General features: G+C 43.0%; 1 protein-coding gene across 2 annotated transcripts in view; it reads left to right on the forward strand.

The window, feature by feature from the left end:
• HEPHL1 (hephaestin like 1) overlaps window positions 1-14,763 on the forward strand; it is an 81,974-nt gene that overhangs the window by 45,897 nt on the left and 21,314 nt on the right. For both annotated transcript variants that reach the window (XM_015085317.3, XM_053203825.1), the window contains exons 12-14: window positions 2,930-3,143; window positions 8,121-8,260; window positions 11,440-11,580. In XM_015085317.3, coding sequence (XP_014940803.1) covers window positions 2,930-3,143; window positions 8,121-8,260; window positions 11,440-11,580 — 495 coding nt within the window. The remainder of the gene's footprint in view (window positions 1-2,929; window positions 3,144-8,120; window positions 8,261-11,439; window positions 11,581-14,763) is intronic.

Below are 14,763 nucleotides of genomic sequence, written 5' to 3' on the forward strand. Positions count from 1 at the left end.
CGATGTCAGAAAGATTACTGCCTGTGCTCTCTCTCCAAGAATTTTTATGGGTTCAGGTCTCACATTTAAGCCTTTAATCCATTTTGAATTTATTTTTGTGTATGGTGGAAGACAGTGGCCCAGTTTCATTCTTTTGCATGTAGCTGTACCAGTTTTGCCAACACCATTTGTTGAAGAGACTTTTTCCCATTGTATATTAATTCCTCCTTTGTTGAGGATTAATTGACATGATTAATTGTAGAGGATAATTGATATAATTGATACAATTAATATAATTGTGGGTTCATTTCTGGGGTTTTCATTCAATTCCATGATCTATGTGTCTATTTTGATGCCAGTACCATACTGTTTTAATTACTACTGGTTTGTAATACAACTTGAAATCTGGAATTGAGATCCCTCCAGTTTTTTCTTTTTCATGATTGCTTTGGCTTTTTGAGGTCTTTTGCGGTTTCATACAAATTTTAGGATCGTTCGTTCTTGTTTTGTGAAAAATGCTATTGGTATTTTGATGGAGATTACATTAAATGTGTAGATTGCTTTGGGTAGTATAGACATTTTAACAATATTTGTTCTTCCAACCCATGAGCATGGAATGTCTTTTCATCTCTTTGCGTCATCTTGAATTTCTTTCATCACTGTTTTATAGTTTTCAAGTACAGGTCTTTCACCTTGTTAGTTAAGTTTAGTTCTAGATAGTTACTGTTTTGGGTGCAATCGTAAATGGGATTGTTTTCTTCATTTCCCTTTCTGCTGCTTCAATATCAGTGTATAGAAATGCAACAGATTTCTTCACATTGATTTTGTATCCTGCGACTTTACTGAATTCATTTATCAGTTCTAGTAGTTTTTGGGTTTGCAAATTCTTTGCAAATTAAAACCACCATGAGATGTCACTTCACACCTGTCAGAATGGCTAAAATCAAAAACATAACAAACAATAAGTGTTGGTGAATGTATGGAGAAAAAGGAACTCTTGTGCACTGATGGTGGGATGCAAACTGGTGTAGACACTGTGGAAGACAGTCTGGAGGTTCCTCAAAAAATTAAAGCTAGAACTACTCTATGATCCAGGAATTGCACTACTGGGTGTTTACCACCCCCCCCCCCCCACAAAACACACAATTCAACGGGATACATGCACCCTGATGTTTATTGCAGCATTATTTACAACAGCCAAACTATGGAAGCAGCCCAGGTGTTTATGAAAAGATGAATATATAAAGAAGATGTGGTATATATGTACAATGGAATATTAGTCAGCCATAAAAAGAATGAAATCTTATCATCTGTAACAACAAGGATGGAACTAGACAATATAAGGCTAAGAGAAATAAGTCAGAGAAAGACAAATACCATCTGATTTCACTCATATGTGGAACTTAAAAAACAGAACAAATAAAGGGGTTCCTGGGTGGTTCGGTTAAACATCTGACTTCGGCTCAGGTCATGATCTCACGGATTGTGAGTTCGAGCCCCGTGTCAGGCTCTGTGCTGACAGCTCAGAGCCTGGAATCTGCTTTGGATTCTGTGTCTCCCTCTCTCTCTGCCCCTCCCCTGCTTGTGCTCTGTCTCTCACTATCTCTCAAAAATGAATAAATGTAAAAAATAATAATAATAGTAAAAAAACAAATGAGCAAAGGAAATAAAGAAAAGGAAAAGAGAGAGAGAGAGAGAGAGGGACAAACCAAGAAACAGATTCTTAACTACAGAGAGCAAACTGATGGTTACGAGAGGGGATGAAAAATAAGTAAAATGATAAAAAATAAAAGAAACATATATTTATGCATAAAAAAACACAGATTAATGGGGCGGGAGGTAAGTATATATACATCTGTGAAACCATCGCCACAACCAAGGCCTTCAATTCCTCTTTGTTCTTAGAGAAGATAATTCCTCGGCTAGTGAAGAACATAATGAACACATGAATAGCAAGCAGGCTGCCTGCCAAACAACACGTGCAGAGGGAGCTCTTCCCATGTCTACCTTCAGAGCGTCTTCTGTGTGGTTTCCCAAAGACCCTTCCTCATGAGGTCCTCGTCAGTGCTGGGGGGCTTGAGTACCCACTGAACCAATGGGTTTTGCTCATCCTCAAGGGGCAATTAATGAAACTAATCCCTGATCACTCGCCTCTAAGAACAGTGTCTACCAAAGGAAGGGAAGGTTTATTGATGCAGCAATTCCACTGACAGTTAATATCTTCCAATATTTTTGTTTCATATGATTTTATGGTGAGTTCAATTAAGATGTATCTACCTGATACCAATCTAGAAAATTCAGTTTATAAAGTTACATAATTCTCAGACATGCTTGTTGGCATCATGTAGGGCAATCTGGCTGATTTTTTTTTCTTTTCGTCTGGCATAATGTAGACCTGCCATTGGTAATGAGAACCTCCTTTGCTCAAAGGCCTAACGAAGTAATAATACACCTGGCTTTAATAATAGTACCTTACCTGTATATTGCACTGTATATAGTTTATGAAATATTTTAGGGCATAATACATGATTTCAGAAATGTGCCCTATTTGAACTTTGTTTAGAGTATTAATGATACAGGTCATTAGTTCATTTTAAACTGGACCAGGCTAAGATAATCGTACCCATCAGTGATTTTCCGGGGGCAACTATCTTCTAACAGGTGTATACAGTAGGGAAGACCCAGAGAAATCATTTCTCGGTAGCAACTTTGCAAGTTTTAATTTTCCATTACCAATGAATTTCAGATGGTATCTTTCCCCTGGTAAGTAAATATATTCAACGTACTTTATTCCCCCTTGGAGTCTGGCTTTAAACTACCATATAAAATTGATATTTGAAGAATTCACCTTACCATTTATTTATTTGGGAATAAAATGCTGTAGCTTGTGAGCAAACCGAAATCGAAAGCATGGAGCACCGCACACAACGCCAAGCGATTTCTGTTTCAGGTATTTTCAGGGTGTTTTGCTCCACCTTGCACCACTTCGTGAGAGGCATGAATCAGATATATGAGGTCAACAGCTGTGGCAACAGAGACCCTTCTGAGCAGCCGTACGGGATGATAAGAACCTTTTACATCGCCGCTGAAGAGGTAGAATGGGATTATGCCCCTAACAAAAACTGGGAGTTCGAAAAGCAGCACTTGGACGCAGGAGGGGAAAGGTACCACGGGCGAAGCCGTCAAGTCTCTTGGGTGGGATTGCACACACTCTGTAGACGTTTAGCAAATGTGAAAACCTGAACACGCCCTGCTTCTGTCTGCACTATTTTGGCAGACAGCGGCTTTTACTAGGGGCACAAAAGAGGAGGGAAGCTGCCAGGGCCTCATCCCGGGAGGGGAGTCTGAAGGAAGTCATTTGCACCCCCATCCCCACCCCCGCAGGCTCTGCGCATCCCCACCCACAGTGCGGTGCCGGTTGCAAGCGTGGCTGTCCCAAGAATGCATGTGCCTTTGAGAGAGCGCCTAGCGTGAAAGAAGGCCTTAGGGGAAGAGGCAGATCCCAGTGACGTGGGACTGTGAAGACGAAATGGGAGGGAGGGAGGGAGGCAGAGGCGGGTGCGCAGTGGGGTGAGCAGATGGGCTGCTCTAGATTGAGGAGCGTGGGGAAAGAGCATCCATCTGGATGGGGAGTGGGTCGGAGGCATTGCCTTGGCGGAGATCCTGGGACTGGGGGAGGGAGGAGCTGGTCTCTCTACTAGGCCCTGTACCCAGAAGGTCCCCAAGACTGACCTTCCCGTGAGAGCACTGTCTGCCGAAGCTGAACACCAAAGAGTCGGCAAGGCTGTGAGCCCTGGCCCCCCACCCACCCTAAGTATCCTTCACTTTCCACTGGGGTGTACTGGGGTAGAGTCATGCAAGGTATAGAGTCATCTGCTGGGCACTGACCTGCAGACTCCACCCCAAAGTCCATACTCTCCACTAAACAACTTGCTGCTTAGGTTATTTATTCCCTGTCCCCATATACAGACCAGGAGACTCAGTGCATAGAGGTAAGACTAACCTCTAGTCATTGACACTGGAATTGAACAAAGACCAATCTGTGTTCTCACCACCAAGCATGTTAATTTCCATGTCTTTGTTCCTCTTTGTTGTTTATTATCAGACCCCTCCCCCATACTAATTCTCTTCAGTCGTGTCACACACGGACTCCTCTATGCCCAAATGTTCCTAATCTTAACATGTCTTTTTTCTCGTCTTACTTGTTGGCCTGTTTTGAGGGTTTAGACACCCGGAAAAGAGAGTATAACAGCATCACCTCATGGATAAATGAAGAAACAAAATGCCTCTTCCACTTAAAAAAGATTTGCCTCAGGGACAGGGCGGTTTAAAATGTATTCCATGACTCACCAACCCACTTATTAAACCAGACACTCCTCTCCTGCAAAGCCAGTGCCGCCAATATAAGCTAAAGACTAATACTGGTGCATTGGAAAATGAAATGAATCGTAATTCAGCCTTTTCTAAAGTGATTATTTTTACTAAAAGGCTGCTATAACTGAAGAAATAGTTGTATGATAACTCTGTTGTATCTATATTGCGTGTATATTCTTAGCCCTTATACTCTTCGTCTTCCATGACTTTCTTGAGACTCAGTGTAATTTGTGTCTTCAGACCCCATCTCTCTGGGCTGGCAGGAAGCTCTAGTCTCAGTCTTCCGGGATTGTCTCCAGGTGATGTAGAGAGATAAAGTGTGCCGGGTGTGTCGGTACCCTGCCCTGCCACTCTGGATATTGCCCATAAATCACTAAAAACAAAGCCGATTGAGAGCTTGTTCACATATTCAAAGTACAACAGATCTGTAGATAAAAATTCAGTAGACATTGAAATGACCGGTTCCTGTCGTGGCATGCCTGTGGCACCCCTGCGGATCGAAGCCCAGGGACAAATGTCCTTTCTGCCCCCCAGTGGCTATGCCTCTGCTCGTTGAGCCAAAGCCATGGCATGGAGACACCCAGCTTTCAAACCACCTCTCAGTATGGGTTATCCCTGAGACATTTATTGTCCGGGTTAGCCCAGACCCTCTGCCTCAGATGTCTTTCCCACAGCTTCCTAAGAACGCACTGAGAAGCCCTCGGGATCCCAGAAAAGCAACCAATGGGACCATCAGCACAATGCCAGGGTTTGTGCAGTGGGAGAGAATTCGAAAACAGAGATTAAGTTGTTATAGAGAAAAAACCTTGTATTCCCAGTACTCCTGAGCTTGTGGACTGATACGCATTTAATTTAACCACCCTGGGACTTGAGATAGTGACTGCCATTTCTTGAGCACCCGCCATGTGCCAGGCATTTGCTAGGGTTTTTACCAACCCTATCTGATAAAGACCCTTAGGGTATACTTGACCCATTTGCTCAGCTTTGGCCCAGCATGTCACATGACTTCCCAGCAAGATGGTGATAGAGCATGCGCTTCCCTGGTGCTCAGTATGTGTCTGGCATAGCACTTTACAGATCGTAACCCATATAATCCTTACAGCAATCTGGGAGACGAATGCCTTATTATCATCCCACTCCGCAGAAGAGGAAAGCCGAGAAACAGTAAAGCTATGGCTCCAGAGGCATTTCTGTCACTACCACGTGTGTTATTAGGACTTCTGGAAAATAAAAGTAGGAGAAAAATTCTCTTGCCTCGGAAAGCATATGGTCTAGGTCAAAGATAAAGGTGCCTTTGTTGAGTACCTGCTGTCTGCTAGGCATTGTACAAAGTACGAGTGAAACAGTGCTGATAAGGGCAGGCCAGGTCCTTCCCCATACAGACTTCATGGTTCGTGGGGCAGACATTAGAACAAGCATCCTGAGTGAGGCAATCACTGTGAGAGGAGAGGTGCAGGGCACAGGGAGAGCTCACGGCAGGTGCACATGGCCCCACCTGGGGGAGAGAGGGAGAGAGGTGGTCAAGGAGGGAGTAGTCTTTGTCCTGGGACTTGAGGAATAAGACAAAGAGGTGGCAAGAGTGTTCTTGGCACAGGGAATAACACATGGAAGGCCCGGTGGTGGGGAGGGCATGTGGAGCTCAAGAGACAATGTTTAGGATGACCAGAGCGTAGAGTGCGTGGGTGCCAGTGACGAGAAGTGAGGCCTGAGAGGTTGGCAGAGGCAGACAGCAAAGGGGTGTGAGAGCTAATTTGAGGAATTTGGCAGTGGGAAGCCATCATCAGGTTTTCCACAAGGACTCACTTGGTGGAATTTATAGGTTAGGGTCACTCTGCGTGTAGAGTAGAGGATGGAGGGAAGGGGAAAGCGTGGGTGACAGGGAGAGTGATTAAGAACAAGTCCAGTTAATACGGGTAAGTGACCTAGCGGGCTTAGGTTGGAGTGCAGGTAGTTTAATAGAGGGAAATGGAAGGATGGGAGACATACTCTATTTTGTAGATAAAACTGATAGATTTTTTTTCTGTCTTTTTGTGATGATGTATCTTGGTGATGGATTAAATATATGGTTGATCCTCATTGTTTGCAGATTCCATATTTGTAAATTTGCCTAGTCACTGAAATTTATTTGTAACACCCAAACCAATTTTTGTGGTGCTGTTGTGGTCCTTCGTAGGTATGCATAAAGCAGCAAAGAGTTTGTGTCTCCCAATGTGCACATTTCCAGCTGAGGTCAAACAAACAAAACATCCCTCTGTCTTCACTGTCTTGTTTCAGCTTTCACACTGTAAACAAGCATCCTCTTTGTGGTCTATTTAGTGCCTGTGTGTGTGTGTGTGTGTGTGCTTTTCGTTGGTGACTTAGCTGTTTAAAATGGCCCCCAGGGTAAGTGCAAGAAGGCTGCAATGTGTCTTACAGAGGAAATACATGTGTTAGATAAACTGCCTTCAGGTGTGACTTATAGTGCTAGTGGCCATGAGTTCAAAGTTAATGAATCAGCAGTATATATTAAATAAGATGTCTTGAAAGAGAAGCACACATAGAACAAGGGTATTTATCAATCTGTTGATGAAAGTATTGGGACCAGAGGTCTGAAGAAACTTTTTTGCTGGGGAGGTGGATTTTCCTCTACCGTTCAAATTCTTCTGGCTGGCCTAAAAATTAAATTGACATGAGACAGATGAACAGGAGAGAATCAAATTTACTTACATAGGGAGAATCCACATAGACATGAGAGATTCCAAAGACAGTGAGGCCAAAGGAGATATATATGTCATTCTGAAGGAAGGAGAAGGAAGTAGGGGTCTGGGACTTCAAAGAGAAGGAAAGCAATTCATAGGAAGATGAAAAAGAGTACATGTTAGGTAAACAAATGTTGATTGGGCCACTCAGAAACAATGGGACAGAGAGAAGAATTTTAACAGACTTTGCTAAATTCCTCTCTGTCTCCCACCCCTAGTTCATATTATAAGATAGTTACCTTCTGTAATAGCCCCTTCCTGGAGTGGGTCCTCTACCTAAATTCTTCTGGGCAGTTAGAGGGAAAGTCAGAGCTTTTTCCTGCATCTTTTGGGTCTTGATTGCTTTCAACTCAACATAATCCACATGCCAAAGTGGCACGTCTTGGGGCAATTCATTCTGAACACCTGCAAAACCTAACCTTATGTTTCCCCTAGGGACAATGGTTTAGCGTTCATTATTTTGGTATTCAAGATGGCTTTCTAGAACATGACTCCTGTGAACACCAAGAATCAACTATGCCTATATTTGTATATGAGTATGTGCACAATATACAACCCAGAGTCTTTCTTGAGATCTTTAAGGTGGAAAAGTAGAATAAGGTATGGAATGATATAAATGGAATCTGAAGGAATTCAGGGTAGTAGAGTGTGAGCATGTGCATGTGTGCATACACATGCATGTGTGTGAGCTTGGCTAGTCCCAGGAAGAGGAGTACCACCTCAAGGGGCCCTTAGGAGTCTCCAACTAAGGCTGGCCCCCATTCAGCACCCTTTGGAACAATGGTTCCCAAGAAGTAAGACCTGGGCCAGTGCTGGCCTGCCCCAGTCAGAACCCCCTGCGGTGCTTTCAAATGCAGATTCCTGGCTCCACTCCCAGAGAGCCTGGTGCAAAAGTTGAGCTCCACTGGGAGATTCTGATGGCAGCCAGGTATGGGAAACTGTGCTCCCGAGTACCCCTGAATCACTCAGGAGCACCCAAGGTTCTTCTACCTTCTGACAACTTTAATTTCTGCTGCTTCTGATTTATAGACATGGAGATATATTTATGAACCACACTGAAAACTGGATTGGCTCTCAGTACAAGAAAGTGGTTTACAGAGAATACACCGATGGGGAATTTGTGGAGATCAAGGCCCGGCCGCCACGAGAGAAGCATTTGGAACTGCTGGGTATGACACAGATCGCAGCCATGCGCTGCCAGCCCCAAGGCACGTGAACATGTACACATACACTGTCACACTTAGACCTGAGAAGGGACAGCAGGGACAGAGTGGCCTGAGTGCATTCACCCAAGTGTGACATCTTCCTGCCCTCCCATTGTCAGGGAGCATGCTCTGTACTCAGCTCATTCAAAGGAGAGTTAACCGGATAACACACAAACACGAGTCCATATCGTCAACAGTCTAACCAGCATCTGTTGCCCTGAAATTCCTTTCCCATCCCTCTGCTGAGCCAGGACATTTTAATTGGAATAATGTGATGCCTCAGATGAGCAAGGAGAGTATTTGCATAGCTTCTTCAAGGGCCTGGATCATCTCTGCACAGGGCCATACGAACACACCATAAAAACAACTCCAGCAAAGGGCGCCTGGGTGGCTCAGTCATTTGAATGTCTGACTCTTGATCTCAGCTCAGGTCATGATCTCATGGTTTGTGGGATCAAACCCTGCGTCAGGCTCTGTGCTGACAGCACGGAGCCTACTTGGGATTCTCTCTCTCCCTCTCTCTTTCTCAAAATAAATAAATAAACATTAAGAAAATAATTCAAGCCAATGAGAAACTCCTTGCACAAGAGAAGTGCTAAGGGTAGAAGGCCTGGTTTGAGCTCAGGAGGCCCTGAATGTGGCTATCTCAGAACCTACTGTGCCTGTCTGATACCCTGGGCTGCCTGACCTGGGGATCAGATAAGCTCTTCCTTCCTGCTTTCCTTCCCCACTTTCACCTGGGAGTCACCAAACCTGACCCCATCATGAATATGAGATCTTTAGGCAGAAGGCTAATCTAGATGACTTTCTGAAATCCGTTCCCTTTTTTTTTCTGTTCTCATTTTTATTTTTTTATTTAAAAAATTTTTTAATGTTTATTTTCAAGAGAGAGAGCGAGAGAGAGAGAGAGAGAGCGCGCGCGCACAAGTGGGGGAGGGGCAGAGAGAGAGGGAGACACAGAATCCGAAGCAGGCTCCAGGCTCCGAGCTGTCAGCACAGGGCCCAACACAGGGCACCTCGAGATCACCACCTGAGCTGAAGTTGGATGCTTAACCAACTGAGCCACCCAAGCGCCCCTCTGTTCCCATATTTAAATGCACAGGGCGACTTGTATAAATAATATGAGTTTACACAGTGCTTCTTAATATTAAAAAAGGCACCAGGACAGCTAGCTTGATAAATTATTAGATGCCCCATCCACCTTCCCTGCACCCTCCCTGCATTGACATGCAAGCCTATCACACTAAAAGAGTCAACCCAGTGGGAACATTCCTTCTTTTGAGCTGTGTTTGTCATATGAACTCCAGAAAAAAAGGTGCTGGTCCTGCCAAGGGTGGGGTGGTTTGCCCCTCAAAAAGCCCCGGCTTGGGTCTACTCAGTAAAATGACACAAAGGAGGGACTCCGTCAGAGGCAAGCCCAGTAGTACTTCCCCTCAGGAGAGCACAAGGCCCATCCACTCATTTTCTGCATTTTCAGGGACAGGCCTGTGCTCCTGAAGTTCCAAAGGGCACAGGGCAGGCAACAGGCACACCTTTGCTCCTTACCACTCCCTGGGACCTATCAGGCCCCGAATCAGAAGACATTCACCCTTACCAGTACAGCAAAGCAGGTGCAATTGAAGTAGCAATGAGTCACAAATAAGGATTTTAGTACATGCGTGCACGTGCACCTATCTGTAACTATGCCCAAGTATGCTGTTTAAAAACATGCATTCTTTTCTAGCTCTATCATAAAAATAAAAGCATTTTTTCATACACTTCCTGATTCATACTCAGTATTTCCCTCCAAAGATTATAATAGCCCAACAAATTTGATTTAAATTTTTTTTAATGTTTATTTATTTTTGAGAGAGAGAGAGAGCGCGAGGGAGAGTGCATGAACGGGGGAGGAGCAGAGAGAGAGGGAGGCACAGAATCTGAAACAGGCTCCAGGCTCCGAGCTGTCAGCAGAGCCCAACATGCGGCTTGAACCCACAGACCACGAGATTATGAGCTGAGTGGAAGTTGGAGGCTTAACTGACTGAGTCATCCAGGCACCCCAGTCCAACAAATTTTAGGCTGATTTAACACTTCAGTGGCCTTTCTCAGAAAAGCAGTTGTGACCATCAGTAAAGACTGGATGGGTATATTCAGACTCCCTACCATGAGTGTGTCTTTCTATGATGTAGACTGCCATGGGCACCCAAGAATGCAAATAAATCCCTCAGGACCATAGGACCAGGTCTAAGGTGACTCCCAAATGGGAGTCTGTTCCATCCTTCTTGAAGCAGTGTCACATGACCCCGGTGTGTCTGGTGCTCTGTCAGGGGGGCGCCTGCACCGAGCAAGCTGCATTTGTGCCACTCACTGTTGAGGCACGGAGAGGTGAGGGGCACCCGGCATGGGCATGCTGGTCCAGCAGGGTGTGGGCCGATTCCCAGTGGCACACAGGAGGGCTGCTTCTCACAGAAATGTGTGTGCACGAGTGCTGAGGAGCACACATCTCCTCAAGGTATCCAAACACTAGGACACAGCACTGGACGTGCATTAATGAAATCACTGTATTGATCATAAATCAGCACGTGGATGTTTTAGTTTTGCTCTTGTCTTTCAAATCCCTTTTATACACAATATTTCTTTGGATCCTCATGATGGTGATGGTTATTAATATATCCATTTACCAGAAAATGAGCGATTTCAGACTTACCAAAGGTTACATACAACTGAAAAGCCACCATATCATGTGGATATGGCTTTTCCTGGAGATTATGTCTCAGCAGTAGTAAAATTGGCAGCATTTATTTACTGAGTACTTACTGTGTTTCAGTGTACTGAGATAAGCGCGTTACATACATTATCTTATTTAATCCTTATGATAGGTGTTATTAAACCCATTTCGTAGGTGAGGAAATTGAGAGTCAGGTAGGTTACTTGACTTTCCCAAGACCTCTCTAATAAGTGAAGGAAGCAGGATTTGAACCCAGGTTGGTCCAATTGCCAAATACTACATGAGTATTTAATGTTACGTATATTGCCCTCCAAAGGAAGTGCACTAATGAAGAAGGTAACCTTTGTTTTATTTTGCCAAATACCATCTACATTTATATTACATCAGTGTTGAAAAGAACAACGATAACGCACACAGGCCTGTGTTTTGCCTTTAGGCCCAATGGTTCATGCCGAGGTGGGTGACTCCATCCTGGTCATATTTAAGAACAAAGCTAAGCGGCCCTACTCCATCTCAGCCCATGGTATTGAAGACACGGATAGTGGGAAGCAACTCCAAGTGCCCATCACAAAGCCAGGTAAGTTACACCACACATCTGCTCCATGCTGATAAGGACACTGGACTCAACTCTCTTCTGATCTTTGAAGGGCCTTGGAAAGTTCATGTTAGTGTCAATATGTTCCAGCCATCACCCAGTCACTCCCAGTATGAAATCATCATTCATCTAATGACCAAGTGGTTATGGTGTTTCTAGGGCTCTATTTGGGAGCTAAAAGTGTAGTAAGACATAATAATAGCTAACATGTATTGAACGTTCATCTTTGGCCAGGTGCTGTGCCTTATATATTTTTTAAAAAAAACTAATAATCTCATGTTCTAGCAAGGTAGACACTAACATATGTCATGGACTATGATACCCTTGGTTGTAATATCCATCATTTTATCTGTTACTAAAAAAAAGAAAAAACACACTGCCAATTAAACTTTAACGTGCCACTGATTTGAAGATGCATCTTGATTTCAGTTATGTGAAAATGTGAAAAATGCACATTCTATAACTGAGGAAATATGCTATTGTCACGTCCACTTAACAGATGACTAAAACACAGAGGGGTGAGCTTGACCAGGTCATATATTAGTAATGGCAGGACCTCAATCTGTTGGATTTCAGAACCTATGCGCTTAACCATATATTTCTCTTGCGATGCTTAAAATGAGTTTGGAAGAAAAACAAGACAAACAAGATGAATTATTTCAGTAGTAATGCAGACTATACATAATGAAATTCTAACTGGTAGAGAGTTTCAAGAATGTATCTGGGAGTGTTTATAAAAATTTCAGAGAAGGAAAATCCATGAAGATCGATTGATTGATTCAGAGAAAATAGAGAAAGCCTTATAAAATAGGTAGAACTCCAGTTGAGTTTTAAAATATGCATTGAAGGGAGAGAAGATCTCATAATTAAAAGAACCATACATTTACACAGTTGGAATGTGGTTGTAGTAAATGTTAAGAGCCTCTGTGACCTTCAGTTATGAAATTGAAAGCAATCATAGGTGTAATTACAGGGGAATTATATGCCACTTAACTTATGTATATATATGAATAATACTAAATACTATAGTAATTACAATAAAAGTCATATAAGCCTTGGAAAAAATTAAAGATGCATAGAAGGAAGAAAAGAAAACAGTCTGATGCATCACCAGAAGACGTTAGCAAGACACTCTTCCATGGATGGGGGTGGGGGGAGGAAATCTTCACTGGACACAATCCCAAACTCTCCTGCCTCTCCGCACCCCACCCTACTCCCCAGTTCAGGAGCCTGTGTTTTACTGCTTTAGGAAGTCTCTCATGCATGTTCTAAATGTCTATCTATAGGGAGATACTTAATTAAATTTTGGAATCCCCTTACAGTGAACTATTACACAGCCATTAAATGGATGTGAAGGTTTTAATGACATGAGAAAAACCTGTGGTATCATATTAAGCAAACTACAGGTATGGAAAAAAGGTTAAAAAGGAAATAAGCCAAAATGTTAATAATGGTTGTACATTTTGGGTAGTATTTTAAGTAATAGTTAGGGTGATACTCTTTTCTATTTCTTCACGTTGTTTGTACTTTCTTCATTTTCTGTAATGGATGTCTTGCTTTTATGAAGAGGGCAATTGTTTTAATTAATTAATTAATTTATTTATTTATGTATGTATGTTAAGTTTATTTATTTTGAGAGAGAGAGAGAAAGTGCGAGTGGGGGAAGGGCAGAGAGAGAGGAGACAGCGATTATCCCAAGCAGTCTCTGAGCTTTCAGCACAGAGCCCGATGTGGCGCTCGAGCCCAAGAACTGTGAGATCATGACCTGAGCTAAAGTCAAATGCCAACTGAGCCACCCAAGCACCCCTGAGGGAAATGGTTTTAAATGGGCCAAAAAAGCAGTTAAAATTACTCATTTTTGATGGTTAAAAGCAACTCAGGAGGGAGGAAGAAAAGTGCCAATCAGGCATGGGTAGGCAGTCTGAGAGGGCTGTTGGGCCTGCTGGGTGAGCCCTCACAGGCTGCTGTGCCCTAATGGTGAGGACTAGTAAGGGACATAGCTCTTCTGTGCTGACTAGACTTCTAAGCATCCTTGATGGGGTTATGGGGTTAGAGAGAATGATTAGAACATGGCAGAGAAGCATTTTTCTCACTGAAACTCTGAGGGGAGAATCCCTATAAGGGATCCCTCTCTGATTCTATAAGGGTCTCTGACAAGCCTGAAAGTCTTGGGAGAGTCCAGAGATTAGGGGTAGGAGCAAGAAACTAATTTGGTGCACGAAATCCAGGCAAATTGGAGAAGAATGGTTATTCTAGGCATGCCTGAGATAAGGAAAGCAAACTAGTGCCTTAAGAAAAGTAAGCAGCCCCCTCTCAGATTTCTCCTCCTCCTTCTTCTTCAAGATGCCACTCAACAAACATGCACAGAACATCCTCTTTTTGTTTAGAGCTGCACCCCCCACTGGGGCGAACAATGAATCATTCCAACTTTAATAACACCACCCCTTAGCTATTTGCATTTAGGAAGCTAAATATCAGCTGTTTATCTTACAATTAACAAGGCAGGGGGGCTATTATGAAAGGTAATGGAAACCAGACCTAAAATTATATTGCTAACCTACTGGTGTATTTGCAAATATGGAGCAGTTTCATGTAAGCATAAGTTTTGTTTAACCTTGTGGCTCACATTCAGCTATAGGTTGTGTGTACTCATGGGGTGGGTATGGGACCTAGATAGTTCAAAAGGAGATAATGATTTAAATGTCGTTTTTATTTGAGACGTTTACAATGTGATTATCTTGCTAATTTATGTGAGTTTATTTATTACTTCTCTGCAAGGCTCTGGGTCAGCCACAGGGGATGCATAGATGTAGTCCCTGGCATACGTTTGTTATTAGTATACATACAAATAAACATTTATTAACTGCCTTCAATGTGAGACACTAACCTAGGTATTTAATTTTATTTAAACTTCACAACAATCTGAAAAATGGATGACTAACCCACTTTACAAATAAGGAGACTAAAGGTCAATGAAGTCAAGTAGCTTGTCAAAGGTTAGATAAATAGGAAGTGATAGGGTTGAGACTTGGAACTAAGTCTCTCTGATTCTCTCTGGTTCTAAATAGGTCCTGCTTATCTGCACATTAGAATCACCTGAGAATCTTTAAAAAAAATACTGATGCCCTTGTCCTAGGCCCCGGATACTCTAATTTCATTGGTTTG

The sequence above is a fragment of the Acinonyx jubatus genome, chromosome D1 (genome assembly GCF_027475565.1).
Source record: "Acinonyx jubatus isolate Ajub_Pintada_27869175 chromosome D1, VMU_Ajub_asm_v1.0, whole genome shotgun sequence".
NCBI classification, from domain to species: domain Eukaryota; kingdom Metazoa; phylum Chordata; class Mammalia; order Carnivora; family Felidae; genus Acinonyx; species Acinonyx jubatus.